At 39.2% G+C, this 16,266-nt stretch overlaps 1 protein-coding gene across 1 annotated transcript in view; it reads left to right on the top strand.

The window, feature by feature from the left end:
- Positions 1-15,704, top strand: part of asap3 (ArfGAP with SH3 domain, ankyrin repeat and PH domain 3) — a 31,369-nt gene extending 15,665 nt beyond the window's left edge. Inside the window, exons 7-26 of the mRNA XM_055053402.1 lie at positions 554-639; positions 819-894; positions 2,801-2,887; positions 3,385-3,494; positions 4,401-4,470; positions 4,568-4,655; positions 4,797-4,845; positions 5,930-6,096; positions 6,578-6,711; positions 6,839-6,930; positions 7,010-7,190; positions 8,974-9,059; positions 9,156-9,271; positions 9,557-9,624; positions 10,510-10,617; positions 10,794-11,004; positions 11,566-11,842; positions 12,196-12,400; positions 12,494-12,622; positions 13,424-15,704. Of these exons, the coding sequence (XP_054909377.1) occupies positions 554-639; positions 819-894; positions 2,801-2,887; positions 3,385-3,494; positions 4,401-4,470; positions 4,568-4,655; positions 4,797-4,845; positions 5,930-6,096; positions 6,578-6,711; positions 6,839-6,930; positions 7,010-7,190; positions 8,974-9,059; positions 9,156-9,271; positions 9,557-9,624; positions 10,510-10,617; positions 10,794-11,004; positions 11,566-11,842; positions 12,196-12,400; positions 12,494-12,622; positions 13,424-13,498 (2,415 nt within the window). The 3' untranslated portion in view covers positions 13,499-15,704. The remainder of the gene's footprint in view (positions 1-553; positions 640-818; positions 895-2,800; positions 2,888-3,384; positions 3,495-4,400; positions 4,471-4,567; positions 4,656-4,796; positions 4,846-5,929; positions 6,097-6,577; positions 6,712-6,838; positions 6,931-7,009; positions 7,191-8,973; positions 9,060-9,155; positions 9,272-9,556; positions 9,625-10,509; positions 10,618-10,793; positions 11,005-11,565; positions 11,843-12,195; positions 12,401-12,493; positions 12,623-13,423) is intronic.
- The last annotated feature ends 562 nt before the right edge of the window (positions 15,705-16,266 follow it).

Here is a 16,266-nt window from a genome sequence, read left to right as displayed (position 1 = left end):
ACATGTAATCAGACATATGCCACTGCCCAAAACGAGGGAAATTTTACTGAAGGTGTTTGCTTCAGATGAGAATGTAGCTCATGTAGAAGTAGCTCGGGAAAATTTGGAGGTCTGTAATTTTGACGTCGACCAGCTGAACACCAATGGAAGAGGCAGGGGAAAGGAATTTCCATTTCAGCCTTTCCTCCTCCCTCCCTCCCTGTTCATACACACATCCAGGAAAACTCAAAGAAACAGGCATGAGTATAAACATAACAGAAAACAGGTCACTGAGTTGCGTCAACTACAGGAAGACAGATGGTTTCTTATGCTGTTTAATGACGCTCACAGTGCAGTTCTTCTACTCGCAGCTTTCTGTTTCTCTGAAGCCTTTCGAATCCAATGACCTACTAAAGTGTTGTAAAATGTAACCTTTGAAGAGGCATAAAGATATATCGGAAAGAATGCAGCACTAACAACAAGAGCAAAGTTGCTTGTAAAGTATTTTGTCAAAATGCTCTGCAGCTCAGTTTTATGAAGCAGTTTTAAACCAAATGTGTTTTTATGTTTTTAGTATCTGTTGAAGATCCAAGAGCTGAAGGTGCGTCAGGGACCCGATCTTCTCCAAAGCCTTATCAAATATTTCCAGGCCCAGCTCAGGTTAGTCTGTCAACAGTTATCAGCTCCACCATTTTAACTGTAGACCATCATTTTATTTAATTCTTAGAAATGTTTTTACTTGCATACTGAACTACTTTTGCAGCCGCAGCATGTCATGCTTGTTTGCCGGAAACCGAGGTATTCAGAGTCGGATACCAGTCATGACTTTCTGATTTCAGTTTTTTTCAGGATGGGCTGAAAGCTGCAGAGAATCTCACTCCATTCATTGAGAAACTTGCTTCTTCTATTCACACGGTAAACAGAAACAGTTTTTTCCTGTTGTCTTTTTTTTTTACATTCAGTCAGTAAAGCAGGACCTGAAACTTGGAAAACTGAGGAAGTCCCTCCCAACTTCCTTAACTTTTGGAAAGTTAAGGAGTTAGACTCAACATTAAGTCTGTGCAGATTGTTTATGGTGGCTTATTTTTACCTCAAATTAAATTGCAGAGTCATCCTGTTTACAGTCGCACATTGATAGAGCCGCCTTAGCCTCACTGAATTGCGACTCATAAACAGTATTTATCAACTATTGTAATCTAAATAAGATCCTTTTCCAGTCCTAATCACATCATGCCAGCATCTTTACATCTCATTTCTGTTATAAGTTTTAATTGCCTCTATTACAATTGGAAACCAGATGTGACGGTGTCCTGCTTGTATCTGAAATCTCATTATTTCAGTCTAACAGCACCTGGATTACAAATGACATCTTTATCAATTTATCCGTCTCTTGTTCTTTCCTTCTAAATGACTCACTGAGATACTCGAGGTCCTTCACTAGAGTCTTGTGGCAGGTGGAGCAATGCACCTTTTTCTTTTGAGAGCCATATCTTCTCCTGAATCCAGGGTTCAACAATCAGCTGGAGCCTCTTTTTACATGGAGTGAACTGCTGAAAACTGAGAACCTTCAGTAGTAAAAACAAACTCTCAGGTTCCTTGTTTTTAAAAAGTTGGGTGGTCTGCAAGTCCTCTATTGCTCATTTAGTTACTAGGCGATATAAACATGATAATGACGTTTGATCTTTCTTGTATTTTTAGTTAACCATTCTCACTTTGCACTGCTGTCTCAGTCACACGTAGCCTCTGTAGTTCCAGTAATGTTTTATGCTTCCTATATTAAACATAAAAACTAGAACTTAGTGGCTCCAGAACATCAGACCCAGTGAAGAAGAGATGAAATCTGTGCATGTTTCTGGCAGAATGCCTCAACGGCTCCCAGCCTCGTAAAGACGGGGCTGAGCCGACTGTTTGGGACGGGGATCGATCCATCCCACAGCCTTCCTGTGGATTTAATGTGTGTTTAATAACCAGCATTACCGTAAACTCCCTGTTACTGGAAATGCATGAGGCAGTTGTGTTTTTATTGTATTATACCTCCGGATTCAAAAGTCAGAAGAACTAAATCATGTCTGTGTTGTTTCTGATGTTATGCCAGAAGATAACGTGCCATCTAACCCTCAGTTTATACACTCCCTCTGCACCTATTTCCTTCAGTTGTAATGAGTCACCAAACGGATATTTTTTGACTCCTAGAAAAGATTTGACTTTTCTGTTTCAGTTTCATTTTAAGTCAGTTGCAAAAACCAAAGCCTCTCTTCCCACAGGTGATGACTGCTCCTCTCCCCTCCAAGTTCAGCTTACAGTATTGCACTTTGTCTGAAAGATTCCCTTATTTCCATATTTTCTTGATGCAAAATAAATTTCTCCAACCACTGGTCTTCAGTGGTTGGAGACCAGTCTGCAACCACTTCATCTGCAAAGATGAAGCTTTATGCACAGCTGCTAGCAGCGGCACTGGGAGCGTTAGATGTTTTTCTGGTTCTCTGTGGGCAGAAGCAGAACACTGACCTGTTCAGACATGCCAGACCTCAGCCTCGAGAAGGAAGTAAAAAATCAAAAACGTATTATGGGTCCCAGGAAGAAAATGCAGAAAAAGGCTTTGCTAACCCAAATACTTTCTTAAAGGAAAAAGGCTTTTTTAAAATAAGTATTAAGACCAAATCTGCAACATTTCATGCCATTTCAAAAAGTTCTAATTTAACTTTATGATGGTAAAAATACAAATTATCTAATGAACCGTCAGAACACATAACTTGTTTCTCTTCCAGTTAATTTCATTTTGCATTTCTCAGGTTGAGTAAAACACTTTTATGTGTTGCAGATGCGACTTGAGCAGGATGAGGAGGTAAAAAAACTCCTTCAGCTGAGGGATTCTCTGAAGTTACTTCTGCAGGTCGAGGGAAAAGAGGTAAGCAGAGTTCAGATTTGTTTTATTCAATTCTTTGATACCGTACTGAATGTCTTCTGCCCAATATCTCAGCCAGTATCTCATACACTTAATTTAAAACTGCATTTAAAGGAATTATTGTGTAAACAGCCAATTTCATGTAAAATATATCATTATAGTTAACAACCAATAAGAATGTGTTCTGGACTCATCTTTTTTTTCTAGCAGCCAAACAAACAAGCAAAAAATTCAATGAAAATAAAAACACAATCCTCACCAAATGAGTTCAGTCTAATGTTGCAAAGGCTAAGTTATTAGTTAACAACAGGTAAGAATCAAAATATTTTGTTCTTTTAAATAAAATGTCCATTTTAATTTGCGTTATTTACACAAATTCACATTGCATCCTATTGACCTGTTGCAAAATACAAGAACTACACACAGTACATGTTAGATCCCACAACCACCAACTGGTTTAATGTTGTGAGTGAAGTTCTTAAGCTGTCTTTGTATCCCAGGAGTATTTGAACCGGAAGAATTCTGGAAATGGCTACAGCATCCACCAGCCACAAGGAAACAAGAAATACGGGACTGAGAAATCCGGCTTCCTCCAAAAGAAGAGCGACGGGTACATAAACTCATCAGGGTTCAATAAATAAATAATCGATTTTTAGTAGGATTGCACATACAGCTTTTATCAAAAGTTCACATCCATTTTATTTTATCCCAAAATTGATTTAACCAGTTTAAATGAACTCATTAAAGAGCAGTGGTGTGTGATTTCTTCTGATTTTTGAATCAGTCGTCTTACAATTACTTACAACTTAAGAATCCATCTCTGGTTTTTGAAATCCATTGATGGATTTGGATAATAATTTGGTCTTGGGGAAAAAAAAGCAAATGACTGATAGCACTTTCTGATGAAGAAATCTTAATTGTCCTGTTTGGATACTTTTGCGTTTGCAGTGCCTTTTCATGCTTTTTTTCAAAGCTATAAATGCAACTTAAAACAATCAAAAGACATTGGAGCCTGTTGAAAAGGCATGCAGGGAGAGGGGCGAAGTCGAGCTTTGTCTGGACCATGTGGTTTTTGTTATTATGGGATGAAGAGTTGAGCAGGGGCCCCTCCTTTGGAGTTTATTGGCGAACCGGCAGATCCAACTTTTGCAGCATTTACACACACGCATGCACACACATTCACACACAACTAGATTATCCTGAGATAGGAGAGTGGATGTGGTTCAGTTGAATAAATGACAGACCAGAGGAAAGTAAAACCTCCTCAGGCCAGTGACAAGAAACAAAATATATTCTCTGCTTCTTTTTTTTTTTCTTAACTTGAGCCAGTTGAGTTGATGAAAACAGGAATGAAGTTATAAAATTTGATAGCACTTTGTTTAGATCTACCCAAACCAGAGGAACAGGTTGGCTCAGGATCTCACTTTGCTGTTCACCACAAATCACACCTGCTAATAATGTAATATCACTGATAAAACAGATGATTTTTTTTTCTTTTACACTCTTAACCGTCTAGGATCAGGAAAGTTTGGCAGAGGAGAAAATGTGGAGTCAAATTTGGATACTTGACTATTTCCCACAGTACGGTGAGGAATAAAAGCTTTCACTTTGTTCATTCAAATGAGAAAATAAAGCTTAAGTCTGAAAAGTCCTTCAACTGAAAGTTTTGTTTTTTTTATTCAGATCAATCGACCTCCAGCCAAACTGAACCTTCTGACCTGTCAGGTGCGGCCCAACCTGGAGGACAAGAAGACATTTGATTTGGTCACTCGTATGTCTATTTTTTACCTAAAATGTATCCCTAAAATATGAAATGAAATCTAAATGTGTTTTAAATGAGTTGGAAATTAATTTAATATAGGTTCCAACAAGTTTACCAGCTGTTTGACTTTTTATTTTTTATTTATTCCAGATAATCGGACATATCATTTCCAAGCAGACGATGAGCAGGAATGTCTCATGTAAGTGCTGATGACATTGCAGCTTAGTGTTGTTCAGTTCTTATCTTATATTTTACTATCTTAGAAACGAGTCGTGACAAGTGAAGGAAGGCTCTTGAATACAGAGCGTAGGTTTGTGTAAGGAGGATGTTTTGCAGACTTCACTGAAAAAAAATTCTGCCTGAACTGGATAAGTTAAAACAGAAAGTGTGGGTGATTTTTGCATTTTTTTTGACAAAACAGCATTCCAGATATGGCATTATGGGAAGGCAAGCATGGACACTAATCCACTTCTTCCAAATCGCAGCACAGTCTGGGCTTTCTCCCATTCACTTGGATTCTTCCAATAGATTTTCCATGAGGTCAATCAGAGAACAGATGGAGCAGTTGTGAAAAGGACATGGCTTTTCTGCTCTTTTACAATTATTGTCTGCCTTTAGTTTTAGCAATGGCAGCGAAGGAGGCGAACAAAGTCACTCAGTCCGTTTTAGCCACACTTTTAGGATCATGTTCCACGACAGACAGCGGGTAACAACTTCCACACAGAGGACTCTCGTTTGCTAGCGCAACAGTTTAGTGCAAAATGATGGTGCTTCAGCTTATTGAGTTTCTGGCAGGCCAATCCTGTAACTTCTCTCTTGTAAAAATGATGCTTAAAAGCAAAACCTTACCTTTTTATAGCTCAGATTAAGTGAAGCATACGGTGTACTAGTTGAGAGGCTCACTGGTCCCAGCTGGTTCTGGGTGGGACGTCTTTAGTGAGGAATCTGAGTGTGTTCTGATGTGGTTTTGGATGAGGGTGTGTAAATGTCCCCTGCTTTTCTTTCATCTATGGGCGTCTTGACAGGTTCTTTTTTTTGTGGGGTCACAGAGAGATGAAAACAGTTTGTAGCAAAGACGTTCCGAAGCTCTCAAAGTTGCAGATGTGGCTCAGTATGGGTCTTGTTACTAATAAAGCTGAGAAAGTAAAAGTGGTGCTGACTGATCATTAAACGAAGTGCAAGCACATGCACAAGACACGCTGTAAAACGTCTGATGTTTTGGACACAGAGATTTCCCACTGTCTCACTGTGAAACGTGGCATTTTGTGTGGTTTTGCTTTCAGCTGGGTGTCGGTGCTGCAGAACAGTAAGGAGCAGGCCCTGAACACGGCATTGGGAGGAGATCAGCTCCACGTGCAGGACAGCGGCCTGCAGGAACTTTCCCAGTCCATCATCGCAGATCTGCGACACATGCCAGGAAATGAGGCGTGTGCAGACTGCGGGGCGCCAGGTCAGCTGGTCCCTCATCAAAAATATTTTAACAATTCATTATTTGCTTTGTTTATTTTGTGCAAGCTTCTTTAATTGCAATATTTTTATTTGTAGGGGGAAATATTTGTGTGGTTTTTTTTTGTAAAGAAAATATCTTTAAAAAAATATTTATTTAGATTCAAAATATAAAATTAATTTTGAATTTTTCAATTCAAAAATGGTACAAACATGTTTTCCTGTAGCACTGGCCTTTTGTGCAGATGGACACAACTCGTCTTTTGTCTTTTACATAAAAATCTTAGTAGATTTTTAAAATCTTCCTAGAAAACATTTTTTAAAGAAATAATGACTCCCTAATTCATTCACAATCACAGAATATTTTTGTTTTTAATCAACTATACTTGGAATTAAATTTGGTCTCGATGGCCAAATATTTGGACCCACTGGTTTATTTGCAATGCCTGTAGTTTTAATTGAAGTGCTTTTCTGTTTTGCATCAGACCCAACATGGCTGTCCACCAACCTGGGCATCCTCACATGCATCGAATGCTCTGGCATCCACAGGGATTTGGGAGTCCATTACTCCAGGATTCAGTCGCTCACTCTGGATTTGCTCAGTACCTCAGAGTTACTGGTACGAGAAAAACCCACCTCAGAATATTATAATTTATACCTATGGATTATCCAGATGAAAACATTAAATACCAGCGTTTCCCAGACGTGCCTTCATTTTGCTCTTTTTTTCCCGTGTGTTTCCCCAGTTGGCCGTCAGCATCGGAAACACCAGGTTTAATGACATCATGGAAGCAGGGCTTCCTAATGACTCTGTCAAACCGTTACCACAGAGCGACATGTGAGTTCCTGATGTCTCTTCAGTCAAACATCTGATTAGTATAAAGTCAGATCTTTAATGAGCCTCCCTCACCATACAGGAATGCCAGGAAGGAGTACATAGTGGCAAAGTATGCCGAACGTCGGTACGTCCTCCGCAGGGAAGAGTCGGATCCGGGTCGCCTGTACGACGCGGTGAGGAGCCGGGACCTTGTTTCGCTTCTGCAGCTCTATGCCGAGGGAACAGACCTGGCCAAACCGCTGGTGCTCCCTGAAGGACAGGTGAAGATCATTTATTGTTCCTGAGAGAGCAGGGGGGTCCAACTCATTTTCATTTTAGGCCACATCAAGTTCATGATTGTTCACAAGGGCTAGTTGTGTCAGAATGTATTGATAAAACCCATCGACAAAATGTTAAAATATTAATAAATAGCAAAAAGTTCTTCTTAAACTTAAATAATGCTGAACATCTTTTCACACTGATCAGCTTCTCCAGAATTTTGTGATTGTTTATAATGTTTTGCCTGGATTTTGTGATGCTAATTTCGAAACATTTGTAAGGAATTTTACAAAATGTTCATTTATGTATGACAGTAAAAGTGACATTTTGTAACTTGCCATATCAATAACAGACTATAACTTTATATCAAATAAAACTGAGACACCAGGATAGTAAAAATAAGAAATTATGCCATCCACAAATGGGAGAAAACAGTCACTTAAACCCAATGTTTTGCAGAAAACATTTGCACCAAAAAATGTGGGGATCTGTTGATTTAGCATGAATTTCCACAATTGCGGAATCCAGAGAAACTGGGACTTATTTATGTAATTTGGCAGATAAAAAATGCTTTGATTTGATTGATAAAATAATATCTGGACACATAAGTTATCTTGAAGATTGTGTTTATGCCTCTGTCTGGAGTCTAGAGGGCCACACCAGAAGCTATCGTGGGCTGGATTTTGCCCCTGAGCCTCGAGTTGAACACTTATCTCAAATTCGTGTCATGAAGCCGAAATGTCTTGCATTTGATATAAATAAACAAAAAGTTGGTAAACTTGGTAACCTTTTTCAGAAAGTTTTTACTTCTTTTTCTTTATAACTGGTGTTGAAATTGAAGTAAAATCTAATTCCTTCTCATATAACATTGTAAAAAAGTGAGTCAAGTTTTGGGAAACTTCGGAGTGGTTTCCAAACGCCTCCCATCTTTTTTAGCCTCTAATCCATGTTTTTTTCTTCCTCATCTCTTCATCTATTATTTCCTCTGCCATCCCCCCATCTGCCTTTTCTTCTTCTCTTTAATCACGCTCTAAACTTTTGTCAGGGGCTTCCTGGCCGGCTGCAGCAGCATGTGGAGTGTGATTTACTTTGTGGTTGAGAGGTTGTTTGTTTGTGTTGGTTGGCTTTTATTATTTCAGCTTGTAGGTCAAAGCTTGTGTCTCTGGAGAGAAAATGAGACGAGCTTATTGAATTAGGGAGGCAGTGCCGCCACTCCCTTAGCTCTTCATGTAAACAGATGAAACTGCAGGAGAGTTTTCACTTTTTAGCATGAAAATACAAGAGTTGCTGCGAATTGAGCTCTAATTTAAGCTTCATTGAGAGAATATCAAGATCAGTGGTGCAGCTAAACCAGACTGGACAGATGGCTTATATTCTGTCATTTAAAAAAAAGCGTGTAAATATACAGTCGTGGTTAACAGTTTACTGGCCGCTTCAGTTTTTATGGGGATAGTTTGCATTGAGTTTTTCAAAATGAATTCAAGCACAAAACAAATGTCTTAAATCAGATTATATTTTTGTGAGATTTAATGATCCTCTGGTCAGATCAGGAGAAAGTGTTACAAATAATGCTGCAGGTGCAGTAATATCACTTCTTACTAAAACACAATTACCTCTAAAACCATGCTTTCATGATTGCTTTTCATGAAATATATTTTGCAAGCATAAAACAGTTACATTTTAAAAATCCAGAACCTAATGGGGAGAAGATTAACTGTTGTAAATAAAGCAGGGGCATCTGTGAAGAACCATTACTGAATCAGAACTGTTTTCTTCCTCCTGTAGGGAGTCAGAGAAACGGCTCTTCACCTCTCTGTTCGTCTGGAGGAGAGAAGCTCTCTTGCGCTGGTGGACTTCCTCTGTCAGAACAGGTTAGACCCAGACACAGATCTGTTGTTCACAGAGGCTGTAAAAGCAGTGAGGTGAAGCTTCGGATGAACTGTGTGTTTGGTTTGTTTATTATGCAGCAACTGTCTGGAGAAGAAAACAACCGAAGGGAACACGGCTCTTCACTACAGCGTCCTGCACCACAATCCTGAGTCACTGAAGCTGCTTCTCAAAGCAAAGGCTTCTATTCATGCAGGTACATTTTACTGGACCACAGAACCTCCCAAACATTTCCATAGCTCCCAAACTTTCTCACATTTTGTCACATTAAAACTATGGACTGTAGTGGGTTTTCTTACCGTTATGAAATTGGATAAAAGAAGAACCCTGATTTAAACTTCCTCCTAACCTTTTATCTGGTGATTTTTACCTCAGGACATAATCAGCGGTATTTATGCTTTTGCAAGGGACTTTACTAATAGCCTTCTGTTACCATCAGGAAGGAGTGAAACTCATGCATTTACCGTTGTTTTTCCTGTAGTGAACTCAAGCGGAGAAACGGCTCTAGACCTGGCCAAGAAGCTGCAGCACACTCACTGCATCGAGCTGGTGAGCGCACACTTTCCCTCTGTTCTTAAAGATTTTAATAAAATGCTAATAGAATGTCGATTCTCCAAAGTGAGCTCAAATTACATTATTAAAATACCTACCAGAAAACAAAGAGCAGAAACCAAAAAGCACAACGTCCACAGCTGGAAACCCTGCTTAAAGAAAACTCCCCAGCAGGCCTCAGTGTACATCATTTATAAACCGCTTTTATTTTCTTACCGGCCATCAGCCCCCACTAAAGTGGATTAACTTCAGTCACATCCTGTCTGACGTGAATAACCTTGGATTACAGGATGGAGTGTTAGTGTTAATAGTTGAACTTGATGTGAACAGGAAGCCTCCCTTTGGAGGTTGGTTTTCTAGTCACATCCTAACGGATGAAGACCCCAGGTCAAAACCAGAACATGCAGGGAGGACTTCACAGCTGACCTGAGAACAGCTTTGAGTCATCCAGAATAAACTAAAGCGTGTGACCTGAGAGCAGGATGCCTCCAGGTCCCCTTTATAAAACTGAATCTGAATGATGAGTTCAGTTTTTTAAAGGAGTTTCTGCTACAGAGCCCCCTAGAGGCCTGCTGGGAAATATTTTATTTTATGTTACTTCGCAGTAAATTGCAAATGTCTAATTAATATCTATAAAAAGATCATCAGTGAAATTGGTTGATATCTCACAAATGAGAGACATACATGGAAAAACTTTATATTGTAGCAGAAAGACTTTCAGTTTTCAAGATGCTGCATGAAAAAAAATACCAAAGACATTATTGTGAGGTAACGCAAAGGGGGGGAAAACATTTCTTTTTTCCTCTCGGGGCCTCCGTAGAGTTGAATGTGTCCTTGCAGAATGTCTTTTCTGTTCTACTAATGCATGTTGTGTTTGTTCAGTTGGAGCTGGCCCAAAGCGGGAAGTTCAACTCTCAGATCCATGTGGAGTACATGTGGGAGAGTCAGTCTCAGGAGTTCTATGACAGTGAGGATGACCTGGATGAGAGAGTAAACACACACACACACACACACACACACACACACACACGCACACACACGCACGCACGCACACACACACACACACACACACACTCAAATACTGAGTTACTGAGCTTGACATTTAGCCAAAGAAGATTCCAGAAAGGTGGAGATTTTTATAGCATTCTCCTTCCTTCTACCTTCAGGTGAGTCCGTTACCCAAAAACCGCTCTCCTCCTTCAAACGGAGGTGGTGGATCTGCGTTCGCCCAGTGGACAGCCAACAATGGCACAGGTCCAGGTCTCAGGCCCTGTCAGACCTATGAGAATCTGGACTTCCTGTATAAGAATCCTGCCAACAGCGCCACCACTGGAGCATCTCTGCCGCCACCGCTGCCAGCTAAATCAGTCCTAAGAGGTAGGTCACTGTAGCTGCGTTTCCATTGACGATAAACTTGGTCAAATTGGAATTACAAAACAAATTTGTTTAATGGAAACACGCCAAATAAAGAAAAACACAAATTTTTTTGATAAAGATTTGGATGAGGCGGTTTTTCGCCTACATCAAAATGTATGTATTTTGCAAAACCGTAACCAGCAGAAAATATGAAGAAAACAACAGGAAGTAGTTGGAGTATGCTTTGTAATGACATTGAATGAATAAACACATTCACATGTTAATAATTATTCAATGGAAACATCGCTATTGCAAAATTGCTTTTTCTATTTTTTTTTTTTACATTGGCGGAATATCAACAAAGTTTTGCACACATTTGTAATGAAAACTTGGCTTTTATCGATTATTTTACTGCAATGGCTCAATTTAAGATGATTTTTTTTTCCAGGCGTAAATGATGCAAGATCAGATTTTGATTTATATGAATTTGGGAATAATCTTTACTTAAATAAATGTATTATCTTAATAAAGTCATGATTGCCATAAAGACATTCAGAATTGAATCTGTGTGTTCCTCCACAGGCCGCTCAGACCCGCAGATTTCAGTCACAACAGTCCAGGAAGGAGCCCACATCCTGCGCCGCTGCTCCAACCCGACATCCCACTCTTCCAGTCCTCAGACTCAAACGAAACACGGCTCCTCTTCGTCAAATACAGAAACCCAGAGTCACAGTGGGAGAGCCCAACGGTCCCCACACGGACAAGGAGGTCTGCAAAGATCGCACAGGCAGACCTGGGACGGCCAAACCCCTCCAAGTGTCTCACAGGCGTCCAATCTGAATCATGATGGACCAGTCAGGTGAGAAAAGAGCTCCAGATTATCCTCAGAATAAAAATATTTATTCAATGCCTTGGAGATTTATTTGAACTTTGGATTTAGCTCACAGAAAGGATGTCTGAAATAAAATCAACTTTTGGAAATTGATTGATTGAAGTTGAATTTTAGATGAAAAAATTGTAGATTTTACTTCCAAGCCATGTCGCCCGCCCCAAATTGTACTAGTTGTCAAGCATGGAAGTGGTAGCATCATGCTAAGGGTCTTCTCTACTATCAGTAGTTCTGGAGAATTACACAGAACAAAGAAAAAGAAATGCAAATGTAAAATTCAAGTGTCTCTTCTTGTAATGACTGTCCTCCTGTGTTGTTATCAGTTCAGAGAAGACCACCTCCTACCGGCGCACCAGCACCGGAGGTGGCAGCTTCGGAAAGGGCAGCGTGGGCTCTCTGGCGCCGCCCTGCTTGGGCAGCCAGGAGGAGCTGTACTGCAGCCTGGTGGGGAACGGAAACGCCTCGGCTCCAGCGCCTTCTTCCTCCCCCACTGTGACTTGTGGCCCTCGCTCCCGCAGGAATGCAATGGTACGACCGCACAGACACCTTATTGTGTTTCGCTCAGCCGGCGAAACGCACAACCAGAGAGGTTTTTCTCATGGTGATCCTCGTTTCCCGCAGGTTTCGGTCAGCAGGCCACAGAAACGCGTCAAGGCTTTGGTGGACTGCCGAGCGGTCAGCACCGAGCAACTCTCCTTCTTCAAAGATGAGGTCATTGTGGTCACAGCCACTAATGACCCCCACTGGTGGGTAAGTGCAACTACAATTTTCTTTTTAAGCTTCATTTTTTTTCTCTGCAAAGGTTGAATTTTGTTTTTTATTAAAATAAAATCATACATTAAAAAAGTTGAATTTTTAAGAATAACAATTGTATTCAGTGTTGCTCCCTAATGAATCACTTGCCATGCACCTTGAACTTCTTCACGTTTTGTAGATACAACCACCAGCTTCATTGTATTGTACTGTATTAATGATGATCTGACATAAATTTGTCATAAAAGTATTACTGGTTAAACTTTAGCTACATATTTTTTAAAGTTTAATAATAAATTTAGTGTGAGCTTTTAGTGTGAGGGAAGAATTGACAAAAACATCTAATTAGGCGACTTCACATGGCAGCTAGTTGAACTGGGTTTTATTTAGTGGAATCAGAGTCGGTGGGACTGAAGGCAAATTCGTGTCATACTTTTTAGATTTCAAGGAAATTATAATTTCATTCCATAATTGAGCACTAACTTGTGTCGGTGCGACAAATGAAATCAGAAAAAGTGTTAAGTTTGTGGTTGTAATGTGACAAAATGTGGAGAAGTTCAGGGGATGTGAATACTTTTGCAAAGCACTGCAGACATTTTTCAGCTTTGTGCTACAAAACTATATTTACTGATAGTTTTCACTAACAGCTGATGATTAATGTGCTTATCATAGACATTTCATTCATTATTTTACAAATGTTTTGAAATGACATTCAGTAAATGTCAAATTCTTTATTATAAATTGAGTTATTTATGCAGTGTGAGAGACTTGAACATTGCATTTCTCATTTTCTGACAGGTCGGGCATATTGATGGTGACCCTTCGAGGAGTGGAACCTTTCCTGTCAACTATGTGCACAAAGTAACAGAATGATGCTAGTTTGGACTTCATGACCTCATGTGGGAAAGGAAATACTGTTCTATTCATGGATCCAAGTAATCTGGGAGTATTTTCACATCAGGATCTACTGACCAAAGGACATCTGCATGACTAAATTGTCTTTTTAGGGGATTATTACTCATCTCAGAAAGCAACAAAGAAACTGGAAACTTTTATTTGTTGTCTTAAACCTGCAGGTGCAACGATAAAGGAAAGATATGATTTGCTTTAATGTTCTTTTCAATATTAATAAAACATTTGGGCTGCAGATATATAAGCTGCCTGTATTGATACAAGACTTGTGCATATAGCCAAAATTTCCCTGCAGTACAAAAACCTCTTGAAGGCACTTTAAGTTTCAGAGGAATCCTCCAAAGAGTTGGGAGAGCTGTAAATGTTTAATTAGCCATCTGCTGAAATCGGAGTTAGCTGCTTTATTTCCCTCTGAACGGAAAATGACAAGGATTTTAAATCAGAGGTTAATGAGTCACATGAGGTTCAGTATCTGCCGCACATTGGTCCGCATCGTGCCTGCCAGTCTGTCTCCAGTAAAGCGTCGATATGTCTGCGTAGCCCGATGAGAGATCTGAAACTTTGGTTGAGCCGCGGCGACTCCAGGCCCAGGCTGGCTGCAGACGGAGGCCAGGATCCTGTTTCCCACTGCCTCCAGGCATCAGTCCCCGGAGAACCTGGAATAACAGCAGCGTGTTGGAGGGAAAAATAAATACAAGAAGTCCCTCTGTCCGTCCAGGAAATGGCACTTAAAGTGAACTCGCTAATAATTGCACCTCAGCACAGTAATTTGTTCAAGGTTTTTTCACTGTAAGGCCATATTTTTCATGCCACACATGCACGCTTACTCACGGATCAGCTTCCAGGATTCAGGAAGTTTTTTGTGAGTAAATGACACACATTTCTTTTACACCTTTTTTGTACATATTTGGTCAAACGTAACACTTAATAAACTTAACATGTCCTCTTATATATATAAAAGGAGAACACGTTTGTAATAAAATTCCAAGTATGCAAATAAGAGGAATCATTAAGTTTTTCCACCTTTAATGTGAGCAATATCCTGTACAGTTCAGCTGGAAAATGCATTTATTAGTACGAGATTATGTTACAAACTTACTTGCATAAGTGTAAACATCCTTCACTCCTTCAGACACCTCATCTACTGGAGTGGACATGATACTTTTCTGGGATTAAAGCAATAAAAAAAACTTAAGGAATTAGTTTTTTGCATGATGGATTTTACAAAAAGGTCTCTAATTAAACAAAAAAAAAAAGAAGTTTAGACTCAACCAGATAGTAGTGGACATCAGGAGTTGGTGTATGAATTACAACGCCTAATTATTCAGGGTAACCATGCAAAGAAAGAAGCAGGTATGAGCATTTCATAGCCAGTTTGTGATTTCTAAGTGATTTTATGCTTTATTTTTTGTCAGTGGTGGAGTACAAACGCCTAGACTTTCTTGAACTGACTGTACATCGAAAGATATCTGATCTTGAGTGCTTGGATATAGGAAATTTGCCATGTGAGAACAGGAATTAGATGATGAATTGAGAAGCATAGCAGTCCCAGTTTCTCAAAGTGTCTCATCTCGAGGTGTTCAAACTCTGGATGAGACATAAGGGTGTGTATATTTATGCAACCAGGTCTGTTTGTAGGGTGATTTCTATAAAATGTCAAATTAAAGGTGGAAAACGTTTGAAAGTTATTTATGTTGGTCATCACTGTGCCATGGTTGTGCACACTTTCAACATGCATCCTGAATAATTGTTTTATGTTGCTTGTTTTCCCACGTGATATGAATTTTAAGGGACAGTGTTACTTTTTGTTTTTTAACTTAATATCACATGTTATTGTGCAAAATTTGCTTTGGTTATCCACCTGACTGCTAGAGTCAGAATAATGGTGTTAAAGGAAAATTTAACTTAAAGGGGTAAAAGCATTTAGAAAACTGGTTTGGAGTCTGATTTTTCTGTTCACATTGTCCAATTACTGTGTTGTGATTAGGCAGAGAAACATGGAAGTGTGAGGGAGCAGATGACTGCAGCAGATTGTGACTCTCAGTGGGACTGTATGACATGTAAACAAGAAATGAGCCTGCTTTAGTTTGTAACATATGCATTAAACATGGTTAATGAAGCGCTTTGCTGTAAATAAAGTGATATCTTTGTTTCTATTTACACAACAGATGCTAAAACTAAGAACATTGGTTACATTATTCATTAAGTGGGCATATTTTTTTATTCAATAAGTTTTCCTTCTACATTCTTAAATTCATGCATAGTTCACATTTTCCCAGTGTTAAATATTATTAATTTTAACTTCTGTATTTTTTTTCACCCTGAATATTAATTCTACTTACAATCCAAACTGGTGGTGACAAATTTTTGTCTTAGTGCTTTGGCGTTGAGCCCAGGTTGTTGGCTTCTGTTTCTGAACTCATGGGGTTGAAATCTGAAGATTTCACAATTACAAGAAGTCATAATATTACACCAATGTGGTCTTCCTATGAGAAAGTCATAAAATTATGAGAATAAAGCACGAGAAGAAAGTCAAAGTAAAGTCGTAATCACATGAAAATAGTCATATTTTGAGAACAGCCAGAATTACGAGAATGAAGTCTAAATATTAGAATAAAATCCAAATATTAGAATAACATAATAATAATAATAATATGAGAAGTCATTTTGCGAATAATCATGTTACGACAATAAAATTGTATGAGAATAAAGTTGAAATATACATTTAA

This window comes from Poeciliopsis prolifica, unplaced genomic scaffold (genome assembly GCF_027474105.1).
Source record: "Poeciliopsis prolifica strain line A6 unplaced genomic scaffold, Auburn_PproV2 SCAFFOLD037, whole genome shotgun sequence".
In the NCBI taxonomy this organism is placed as follows: Eukaryota; Metazoa; Chordata; class Actinopteri; order Cyprinodontiformes; family Poeciliidae; genus Poeciliopsis; species Poeciliopsis prolifica.
Note: the sequence above shows the minus strand (reverse complement) of the source record. Positions and strands in the feature narration are given on the sequence as shown.